Source organism: Lampetra planeri, unplaced genomic scaffold (genome assembly GCF_965212315.1).
Source record: "Lampetra planeri unplaced genomic scaffold, kcLamPlan1.2.h2 scaffold_427, whole genome shotgun sequence".
NCBI classification, from domain to species: Eukaryota; Metazoa; Chordata; class Hyperoartia; order Petromyzontiformes; family Petromyzontidae; genus Lampetra; species Lampetra planeri.
The window spans coordinates 8,846-21,581 of record NW_027615250.1 but is presented as its reverse complement, the minus strand read 5'-3'; the positions used below and the strand labels follow the sequence as shown (position 1 = coordinate 21,581).

Genomic DNA, 12,736 nt, shown 5'->3' with positions numbered 1-12,736 from the left:
GCCGCCCATCGCCACCGTGAACGCGACCACACCGGGCGTTGGTGAGGTTCTGGGCGATTGCGAATCGATGAATTGAAAAAAAACATCGAGCACATCGATGGCCATCTAACTAAGGCGATCACTGCATCAGTTCGATGTCAGGTGCTGCTTCTGTGGCCGTCTGGAACGCTCTCTCTTCAGATATTGGGAAGTCGCAGGGAGCCGTGCACTTTTTAAAATGATCTCGATTGAAAACTCATTTCTTTAGAATTACGTTTGGTTCGTGGTCCTCCAATTAGCACGGTTGGCTACGAACTGTGCGACAGAAATTCAACGTACACACGTACAGAAACTTTAAGAATCATGCGGTCGTAACAAAACATTCGGTGTGGAAAACGTAAGATTCGTAGTTTACGTGCATCAGTTTTTGTTCTCTCTCTCTCCCATATATGTAAAAAAGTGTGTGTAGACAAAATATGTATGCAATAGGACTGGCCCCAGCGCGCGTCTATTTATCAATGTTATGAGCTTTGCCAAAACATTTATCAACGTTAGAAACCCCTCGCTAATATTGTGCTTAAACAAATTTACGAAATTAGATTTGGCGTTAACAGTGGCGTCCAAGCGCACTTCACAACGATCTCAACACACTCGTCAACACCACTGGAGTCTTAAAATATATAAAAACCCGCAACGTTTCGGACAATGGACCTTCTTCATGTGTAATATCACATGCGTGTGTGTTGACGAGTGAGTTAAGTTTGTACTACTATTATTATAAATATATATCATGCAATGATATGTTTTTTTAATCAATCAATTGCTTTTGTTTTTTGCATATCCACACGTCGATTATTATTTTTATTTTGCTGAGATACTTGTGCATAAAGTGATAGGAATATAAGGTGCACAATAGTAAATAGGATTATTAAGGGACGGGCGTTCCTTGCATTCTAGTGGTAGTGCCTTACGCCGATCTTCTCGACTACCAAGCCAGGAGCAGTCGCATCTATAGTAGATATCGATTCGGATAAAAAAAAAATGATCTAAGTAATCTGACATCGGACGATCGGTTCTGTGCAACGCGTAGTAGAAGGGCCTGCCAGTTCCGAAAGTAACATTGGGAGCGTAACGTGCACTGAATCGTAAACGAATCATCGATAGCCTGAACAGACTGTTGGGGCGAGTGATGTTAACGCGCACCTACCAAGGGGGGTGCTGGAACGGCACACGAAGCGGTGAGTGGGCCAGAACAACGCCCGGCCGCCTTTGTCTCCCTCGTGGCGAAGTTTAACACACCGCACCAGCTACTCACTTGAGGCCGAGTCGACCTAGCGGAGGCCCGGGACAGGTTCAGATAATCGTCGCTACTTCACTCCTCTCTCTCTCTCTTCTTTTTTGTTACGATCAGAGGAAACAAGAAGATGATCGGTGTGTAGTCGGCACTTTGCTTCGTTCAACATTTATTTTTTTGTGTTTTTTGTAATGCTTTGCTTTATGTGCCCCCCCCCTTTTAAATGAAAGATTTCACGCTCTGCTCTCCTCCCTTCTTACCCCCCCTTTCTCTCTCTACCCCCTCTCTCTACCCCCTCTCTCTACCCCCTCTCTCTACCCCCTCTCTCTACCCTGTCTCTACCCACTCTCTCTACCCCCTCTCTCTACCCCCCCTCTCTCTCTACCCCCTCTCTCTACCCCCTCTCTCTACCCCCTCTCTCTACCCCCCTCTTTCTACCCCCCCTCTCTCTCTACCCCCTCTCTCTACCCCCTCTCTCTACCCCCCCTCTCTACCCCCTCTCTCTACCCCCCCTCTCTCTCTCTACTCCCTCTCTCTACCCCCCTCTCTCTCTACCCCCCTCTCTCTACCCCCTCTATCTACCCCCCTCTCTCTCTACCCCCCTCTCTCTAACCCCCTCTCTCTCTAACCCCCTCTCTCTCTACCCCCCTCTCTCTCTACCCCCCCTCTCTCTACCTCCCCCCTCTCTCTACCCCCCTCTCTCTCTACCCCCTCTCTCTACCCCCTCTCTCTACTCCCCTCTCTCTCTACCCCTTCTCTCTCTACCCCATATCTCTACCCCCCTCTCTCTACCCCCCTCTCTCTCTACCCCCCTCTCTCTACCCCCTCTCTCTACCCCCCCTCTCTACCCCCTCTCTCTACCCCCCTCTCTCTCTCTACTCCCTCTCTCTACCCCCCTCTCTCTCTACCCCCCTCTCTCTACCCCCTCTATCTACCCCCCTCTCTCTCTACCCCCCTCTCTCTAACCCCCTCTCTCTCTAACCCCCTCTCTCTCTACCCCCCTCTCTCTCTACCCCCTCTCTCTACCTCCCCCCTCTCTCTACCCCCCTCTCTCTCTACCCCCTCTCTCTACCCCCCTCTCTCTACTCCCCTCTCTCTCTACCCCTTCTCTCTCTACCCCATATCTCTACCCCCTCTCTCTACCCCCCCTCTCTCTCTACCCCCTCTCTCTAACCCCCTCTCTCTCTAACCCCCTCTCTCTCTACCCCCCTCTCTCTCTACCCCCTCTCTCTACCCCCCCTCTCTCTACCCCCCCTCTCTCTCTACCCCCCTCTCTCTACCCCCTCTCTCTACTCCCCTCTCTCTCTAACCCCTCTCTCTACCCCCCTCTCTCTACCCCCTCTCTCTACCCCCCCTCTCTCTCGACCCCCCTCTCTCCCTACTCTATGTCTATGTTCCCCCTGTTTTCTATGTAATATTTTTCATGTTTTTCTCTCTCTCTCTTACGTTTCCGCTGCCAAACGTTTCGAGTCGTGCGAACGCTGTCATCGTGGACGTATAAAGCATGCGCCGTCACGTACAGCTGCAGTCTGTATATAGCCTGTATATATAGACTGTATATATACTGTATATATAGACTGTATATAGACTGTATATATAATCACGGGTGATTGCTGCGATGTTAAGTTGGCGACGGCGCGTGTCCAAGACTCGCCGTGTATCGGCGGAGACCGTCGTCACGATAGCATCTCGTGCCCCACATCGACCCGGTTTAGCGATACTCTTCTCGACGCATTGCGCACATCGGCCGCTTCACGTATATATATAAGTACACAAAGACAAAGGTGCCCCGTATAGCCTGAGCAGACTGTTGGGGCAAGTGCTGTTAGCGAGCACTTATTGAAGACCGGAACGGTACACGAGAGGGGTGGGAAGGCCAGCACCACGCCCGACCGCCTTTGTCTTTCCACCGACGATATTTACACACTGCACCAGGAACTCATTTGAGGCTGAGTCGACCTAGGGGAGGCCCAGGACCGGTTCAGAAAATCGTCACTGGTGTTGGCCGTGAAAAATAAACACACACACGTATATACGGACACTTTTCATAATCAGAATTTGTTTTATTTATTCTGGATTAATCCGATAAGCTGTGACGCTTTTTTTCAACAGATGTCCTTATACCGTATTGCTGAAGGAACGGGGGCTTTACCAGAGAAAGCACGCGTCGAAAAAAACACACAGCACGTGCTATGAGTCATAGCATAACATATACATATATATATGAATACATCTTTCAGTAATTTAGAAGAAAAAAAAACTCGACCAATTGAACGTGCCCTTACCTGCATCTGAATACACTGGCGTTCACTGGTATATGGCAACTCGTGTTGACACACTATGCAACGTGAGTGCCGGTTGCATACAGCACGTGTATGTATTTTAAACGTATTTCCAACCTTACGAACTCAACCTTACGTACTCAACCGCGCTAATCGGAGGTTGCGGATATCTTTAACTGCCCCTTTCATCCCCCTTGCCAAACAATTGCTGGACGAAGCCTCCATACATCGTGTCGGTCATAGAGGTGGTGGGGGGGGGGGTTGCTTGACCATACTTCACCACTTTGGTCAGTGCGTTTTTTTAAAGTTCATGTTATTGGGGGGGGGGGGGGGGGGGGGGCGAGGAACCGCTTCGGATAACGCGCGCCACTGATATTCGTCGTTGTGTTCCGTAATCGAACTCGGGACCCCGTGGGTTTACAGCGGCAGTGCCGCGCTAAGCACTGCACCACCGCTCGACTCATTGTAACTCGTGACCCAGTGGATAAGCAGCAAGCCTCCCCCCACACACACACATCTCAGCTCGACAAATTCATCAGCGTTCGCGTCCGTTGTGCACGCGTACACGCAGGCCCTCCTGCACGAACGTGGCGAGCAAAACGAGACGGGTTACGGTACAGAATCAGAATATGTATTTTTAGTCGAGGAATCCGATGAGCTATGAAGCTCTTTTTAATGTTTAAAACCGGATGTCCAGTAGATTGAAGAGACAAGGGAGGGCCGTTGAAGGGACAGGCAGTAACAATGGCCCCACGATCAAAATCGATTCAAATTGCCGATGTGAATTCAAGCCTGCACTCGACTCCGCTAAACGTTAACATCCCCTTAGTTTAATCCGACCACCGTCGTCATCAGCATCAGCCATTATTAATCCACTGCTGGATGTCGTCCGTAAACACCCTGCAGTCGAAATCAATCGTGTGTACACACGTAAATGATATTATGTAACTGGTAACCCAAACACCTACATTGTGGATGGTAAACGAGCTTTGGACGCTTTCTGTCGGCTTCACCGTCATACTCCGCGGGGGGCGAATGATTCGATCCGCCTAGACTTACATCGCTGTTGACTTTTAGTGGTGCTCCTGCCCTCGAAGTGAAACCAATCCGACTTCGCGACGAGTTTTGTTTACGAGGGATAGGGGAGGGTAGTGTGGGTGGGATGGAGGAGAAATTAGTGCAGTTAAAGCAACTTTTTGCACGTAAATATATTTGTGCCCAAATTTCAGCTTTTCTCAAATCCTTCTAGAACATCACTGGAAATGCCATCAATCTCTCGCGACAATCGCGATTGTCATTTGAACAACAAAATTGTGCGCGTGTAATCGAACCTAGCGGCGATGGCATTGGAGGCGGATGCAATGATACGAATAATAATCGATACATCTGAATTGTAGCTTCGTCCCCAAAATGCGTAAATAGCGATGCAACTTTGTCGAACGCAAAGTCTACGGAGTTGATCGCCGCGTCAAAAAGCGCCGTGCTACGCGATGCACATCCACGGGGTAAACACAGTTGGTAACACCGGACGAAACGCACGTGCGCTTTAAAACGGTTGTAAACTTTTAAAAGTCCGCTGTTTTTTACAAAACAGCTGCTGCTACTGCTGCTGCTACATTCTCGTTACACGCAGATAGATGTTTTGTTGTTCGCGTAAAATAAAACGAATTAAAACGTGAGCGCGTTCCGTCGTTCGGCGAAATTATTCCGTGGCGGGGACATCACAACGGCGTTTGTGCCAGCCTAGGTGCACTTTGAGGCCACGTGAAGTGTCGAAGGCTCGCTGGCAAGGTGGTCACGGGACAAACCCAGGTGCTGTGGGTTGACTGCGATGACCGGCAGATGCACCGCCAATGCCCCCTACTGTGTCTATACATATACACACTCTCATACGTATATACATACACACACAGTCTATATACGAATACGCACTATTATACATATACATACACACACTCCAAACGCATTCGCGTGAAGTTTTGAAGGTTCGCTGCTACAGGAGGTCGCGGGACAGACCCAGGTGGCAGAGGTTGACTGAACGAGATGATTGGCACACACACACGCACACATACACGTATGCGCTCCATATATCCATACACACTCACACGTGAAGACTCAGAGCACATGTGCACCTATGGGCTAAGTGTTTGTGATGAAGTCATCGTTTATTCTGGATATGCATCGCTCTGCTGCTGTTGTTGTTGTTTTTGTTTATCTCGCTCGCTCGCGTTTATTATCATTCAACTTTGCACCGCGGCGGTGTGGAGGAGGTGACAGCTGCACATTGACTCGGCTTCGCTTCGTCTGTCACCTCCCCCCCTCCCCTGCCTCCTCCTCCTCCTCCTCCCCTCCATTCTCTCCTTCTCGCTCACTCCACCTTCCTGCGCTGGTCCCGGTGTCCGAGTCGTCCCGAGGGCCACGACTCAAAGTCGGCCTTGAGTGAGCGTGACCTCTCCTCGTCTGTGCAGCAGCCTGCCACGGGGATCGGAAGGCTTCGCAATCGTTAAGCAAATTTTAAGTTGCATCTAAACACTCGCCTTTTTTAAAACTTGCTTTTACTTAAGATTATTTTATAGTGTTTGTTTGTTTTTTAATAGGCCTTCGACAGCAATTAATTATAATGCGATTTACTTTTGTATGGAAATTGATTTTATTCTTCTTGCGATTTAGTCCGTAAACAATGTTTATTATCTTTCAATGGCATCCTTTGCACAAAATAGTGCTATTGAAATAAAGACTCGATTGATTGACTGATGACATCTACACATTTTGATATAGAAGACAATTATCCACGCACGTGCTACGTGTATGCAGGGGTAGCATTTCCTCACTCCAGATTTTTTTGGAACGCTCAACAAGGATGCCTCGGAGTGGAGATGCTCGGCGTAAGGCACGAGCACGAGAGTGCAAGGCACGTCTCGACATCGTCATCCCGCATTAGTGTAGCTTATACTGCGAAGTGCTCTCCTGAAGGACAGTCCTTATGGTAAACCTAAGCACTGTTGACGCGTGTTGCTTTTGCACACTATCGCCGCACGTACACACACACACACGCGCCACCGCACGTACACACACGCACCACGGCACGTACACACACACACCACCGCACTTACACGCACACCACACGTACACACACATACACCACTGCACGTACACACACTCACACCACCACACACACACCACGACACGTACACACACATACACCACCGCACGTACACACACACCACCACACACACACATACACACCACCGAACGTACACACACACCACTGCACGTACACACACACCACCACACGTACACACACATCACACACACACATACACCACCGCACACACACTACCACACGTACACACACACACACCACCACACGTACACACACACACACACCACGCGTACACACACCACCACTGCACGTACACACACACACCACGACACGTACACACACACACACCACCGCACGTACACACACATCACACACACACATACACCACCGCACACACACTACCACACGTACACACACACACACCACGACACGTACACACACACACACCACCGCACGTACACACACCACCACTGCACGTACACACACACACCACGACACGTACACACACACACACCACCGCACGTACACACACACCACCGCACGTACACACACCACCACTGCACGTACACACACACACACCACCACACACACATACACCACCGCACGTACACACACACACCACCGCACGTACACACACCACCACTGCACGTACACACACACACACACCACGACACGTACACACACACACACCACCGCACGTACACACACACCACTGCACGTACACACACACACACCACGACACGTACACACACACACACCACCGCACGTACACACACACCACTGCACGTACACACACACACACCACGACACGTACACACACACACACCACCGCACGTACACACACACACCACCGCACGTACACACACACACACCACCGCACGTACACACACACCACTGCACGTACACACACACACACCACGACACGTACACACACACACACCACCGCACGTACACACACACACCACCGCACGTACACACACACCACTGCACGTACACACACACACACCACGACACGTACACACACACACACCACCGCACGTACACACACACACCACTGCACGTACACACACACACACCACCGCACGTACACACACACCACTGCACGTACACACACACACACCACGACACGTACACACACACACACCACCGCACGTACACACACACACCACCGCACGTACACACACACCACTGCACGTACACACACACACACCACGACACGTACACACACACACACCACCGCACGTACACACACACACCACCGCACGTACACACACACCACTGCACGTACACACACACACACCACCGCACGTACACACACACACCACCGAACGTACACACACACACCACCGCACGTACACACACACCACTGCACGTACACACACACACACCACCGCACGTACACACACACACCACCGAACGTACACACACACACCACCGCACGTACACACACACCACTGCACGTACACACACACACACCACCGCACGTACACACACACACCACCGAACGTACACACACACACCACCGCACGTACACACACACCACTGCACGTACACACACTCACACCACCACACACACACCACCGCACGTACACACACATACACCACTGCACGTACACACACATACACCACCGCACCTACACACACACACCACCGCACGCACACACACAACACAAGGCGAGATGGAGACGGCTTCGCCCTAACAAACCCGCCACGGTGTCTCGCATCGTGTCCGTCTGCAGCGAAGCCCCCCCGGCGTCCAGGCGCGCACGCGACACGAGCACGTCACGGGAGATATTTCGCACCTTGAACTCTCGAATATTGAGAACTCGGTTTCTTTTAGGACCGCTTTTGTTGTTTGCGTTCTGTTTGTTATCCTTCCCCCCCCCCCATCCCAGCCCCGCACCTCCGGCTCCGTACGGTGCAAAAGAAGTCCACGACGTGCCATGCACACAAAGTTCGACCTGCCGCTCGTTACAACGCACGGCTCCCCCCCACGGCTGCCGTTTGCATCGAACGAGCCGGAGTGGGAACGTCCGCCGCGGAGATGGAGCGATGGGATCGGCTCGCTTGTAGACAGCTCAGGGGCAAGACGAATCACGCTCGCATCGCGAGACTGCGAGACGTGGCAACGGCGTGGGGGGGGAGGGGGGTGGAGGGATGATTCATCCAGCAGTGGAGTAACCGTGGCTAGTGCTGCTGCTGCTCTCTGCACAGTGATCGTTACATAGATGCGGTGTAAGTTGGTTCGGGAGCGACGTAGGGATGAGTGGAGGGGAGTCGCAAGGCGTGTGTGTAGTGTGTGTCTGCGTGTGTGTAGTGTGTGTAGTGTAGTGTGTGTGTAGTGTGTGTGTGTATGTGTGTGTGTAGTGTGTGTAGTGTGTGTGTCGTGTGTGTGTAGTATGTGTGTGTGTAGTGTGTGTGTAGTGTGTGTGTATGTGTGTAGTGTGTGCGTGTGTCTAGTGTGTGTGTGTATGTGTGTGTAGTGTGTGTGTCGTGTGTGTGTGTAGTGTGTGCGTGTGTGTAGTGTCTGTGTAGTGTGTGTATGGTGTGTAGTGTGTGTATGTCTGTACGTGTGAGTGTGTACGTGTGTATGTACGTGTGTGTGTGCGTGTGTGTACGTGTGTGTGCACGTGTGTATGTGTAGTGTGTGTGTGTGTATGTGTGTAGTGTGTGTGTGTAGTGTGTGTGTGTGGTGTGTGTATGTGTAGTGTGTGTGTGTACGTGTGTGTAGTGTGCACGTGTGTGTATGTGTGTAGTGTGTGTGTGTGGTGTGTGTGTGTGTACGTGTGTGTGGTGTGTGTGTGTACGTGTGTGTGTGTGTGTGTACGTTGAACTTTGTGGGGAGCGGTAGTGTAGCGGTCAGTGCGCTGCGCTACGAACCCGGAGACCCAAGTTCGATTCCCGTTCACGTCCAACACCCAGTGACGATTATCTGAACCTGTCCTGGGCCGCCCCTAGGTCGACTCAGCCTCAAAATTAGTACCTGCTGCGGTGTGTAAACATCGTCACTGGGGAGACAAAGGTGGCCGGGCGTGGTGTTGGCCACCCACCCCCTCGTGTGCCGCGCCGGCCTTCATAGGTGCTCGCTAACAGCACTTGCCCCAACAGTCTGCTAAGGCTATACAGGGGATCTTTGTCTTTGTGTGTGGAACTTCTTTCGCACCGAATGTAGCCAACCCGTGCGAATCGGAGGTGCGGTGGAAGGACGACACAAAACGAAACAACCAAAAGCAGCTCCTAAAGGAGCACTCGATCTGTTTGAGCTTGCATAGACTCCGCGAGATACAGATATGACACGAGCAGGTCACAGACCAATATGTCATCTGTGTAAGTATATTTCACCTGTATGGGTATAAGTCACCTGTACAATTGGCTGTCAGAGTTTTAACGTTTACCGATCGCAGTCTGCCATTGAGGCATTACGCACAACGCAGCCTGCAATACATCATGCCCGCTGCGTGCTACATGCATGTTACATGCGTGGGGAAATTCCCACTTCGAAAACAAGTGGCGATTACAGTACGACCATCGTTGCGTGATGGATATTCACTCCGCGCCCGATTTGAACAAGAACGCGCGGCTTACGGTAACATGCCAACGACATGCGTGTGAGCTCGTCAGTATCACGATTCGCAGCCACATGTCAACATGCGCGTTGCGCGAATTCTCCCGGAGATCGTCGTGGGTATTAGGGGGGGGGGCAGACAAGGCACTTACAACACGTTTTCCATCGACGCGTAACCCCCCCCCCCCACTCCTCCTCCTCCCACGATAGGGTTACTTGATATGCGGGTGGTATCGTCAAAACGCCGACGCGTCCCCTGTAACGCTGCACGTCCGCGCGCGCGTGCCGAACTTCTTTCGCGCCGTACGTACGCCGGTCGTGCTAATCGGAGGTGCGGGGGAAGGACTTCTCGAACCAATCGCTAAATAGCGTTTCTTCAAGCAACGAGTTTCCCCCGTCCTGATTATCGGAAGGGAAGAGGCGATCCGGACGGGACGCAGAAGCTTCATCTGAAAGCGGCGACGCGATGCGGTGACCGCCGGATTTGTTCGACGTTTGAACACGCGCATCGACCGACGATCCCCTCCTTCTAGCGAATATGAGCACAAGACGAAGGCGCTCTTGACGATTACGGATTTGTACAACCAAGCAGATCCTCTGGTTTGTGCGATTATTGAAGCGTGATGACGATACGCTCGTCGGCTTATCTGATACCGCAAGCAGTAATAATGGTCGTCACGATACACGGCTCCTTGTCAATCCACTGCTGGATGAATGTCGGTCGCCGGGGGGGGGGGGCGGGGGGGTTCATCCATACTTCACCACTCTTGCTCAGTGCGAGTAGATATGAAATAGTCGGGGGGGGGGGGGGGGCTAGGAGCGGCGAGATGGACTCGGGAGAAGTTCTGACATCGGTCGGCCACTGAAGTTAACCCTTGCCGATAATCGATCTCGTTGCCCGGAATCGAACTCGGGCTCGCCGGAGTGTTGCGGTGCAGAGCGCACTACCCACCGCCCTCCCTAGTTAATAGACCAACTTTGAGTCACACATTCAACGAACAGCTCTCTACACATCTCCCGGCAGGTAAGAGGTCCCCCCGTGTGTACGCATGTTTATGCGTATACTTGTATATATATGTGTGTATATGTGTGTGTGTGTAATATCCTAATAGGTACACGATAGCAGCAATTGCTCCCAACAGTCTGTGTAAGGCTGTGGGGGAATGTTTTGCCTCTGTGTGTATGCGTGTGCCTAATGTGGATACACTGGTGCGGCACGGGCTCGAGAAGAGACGGAGCTGACGCGGCACTAGAGGACGTGGAGCTGAGTGGACTTGCCGTTGACCGGTATCAGCGGTGTCAAGATCGGCCTCTGTGGAGGAGGAGGCTCGTGAACGACGCTACTACTGGGCAGTTGGAGGCAGTCGCCCTCCAGCAACAACGGAGGGCAGAGGAGCGACGCTCACAACAACGAGCGCAGCGCGGGAGACTAAAACGCTGCAGGTTGTCACAGTCGGGGGCACAGGTGGTGCATCGGCCACTCATCTCAGCCAGTCTACCCATGGCACCCTGGGTCCGTTCCGTGACGCCAGTAAGTGTTCGACACTTCACGTGGCGAACTGCGGCTGCTGCTGCTGTTGCTGCTGCTGATGTTGCTGCTGCTGTTGCTGCTGCTGATGTTGCTGCTGCTGTTGCTGCTGCTGCTGTTGCTGCTGCTGCTGTTGCGAACGCGCGAATCGCGTGAACTCGACCGCGCGCGCGCGCGTTACGCACGCTGCCCGGCCGCTCGCAATGCGCGTTACCTGTGTGCAGAGTCGTAACGGAGCCGTCCCCGGAGCTCTTGAAGCACGACACGGCCGCCGAGACGCACGCCGCCCGCCGCTGCGCCACCACCAGCGGCTGGGACATGATCCTACCTCGGCGCGGCCCGTCTCTGCGCGGCGGGGCCCTGATCCGATCAGTCGGGGCCGAAGCGCAATGGGAGGCAAGCGGCATCCAGACAGAGAGAGGGAGAGCGAGCGGGCGGGCGAGAGCGGGCTGAGCGACCAACGCCACGGAAGCGCTGAGACTGAGAGACGAGGTGGGTAGTGTTGCCCAGCCATTATCAGCCAAGCGTTGACCCCCCCCCCACGCCTATTCTCGACCCCTCCCGCTCTACACACCCCGCCCTTCGCCACCCCCCTCCTCTCCTCCACCGGCTCCTCCCGCCCCCACGGTCTCACTGAACCCTCCCCCATCCACGGCAACCTCCCTGCCATCCTCCTCTCTCGCTCTCTCGCTCACTCCCTGCGCTCATTGCGCCGTGTAAACTCCGACCCCCTCGCCGCCCAAGCGGGCGTCACTGCCCGTGCGTGACCCCCCCTCCCCCGCAGCCCCGCCCCCTCCCTCCCCTCCAAACCCACCCCTCCAAACCCACCCATCAACCCTCCCCCAAACCACCACCACTACCCACTCACCCACTCACCCCCGCCACCGCAGCCGCACGATCATTTTCATTGTATGTTCTGCGGTTCCAACAATACCCGCGACTGCTAGGCAATACGCTCCGCGGTTGATCCGCTGCTGGATGAAGG

The 12,736-nt window shown here is 53.1% G+C and overlaps 1 protein-coding gene across 1 annotated transcript in view; it reads right to left on the bottom strand.

Annotated features, from left to right (window-relative positions):
* The window catches only part of LOC144741119 (uncharacterized), a 38,539-nt gene extending 26,285 nt beyond the window's left edge, over positions 1–12,254 (bottom strand). Inside the window, exon 1 of the mRNA XM_078623754.1 lies at positions 11,966–12,254. Coding sequence (XP_078479880.1) covers positions 11,966–12,158 — 193 coding nt within the window. The 5' untranslated portion in view covers positions 12,159–12,254. The remainder of the gene's footprint in view (positions 1–11,965) is intronic.
* Between the last annotated feature and the right edge of the window lie 482 nt (positions 12,255–12,736).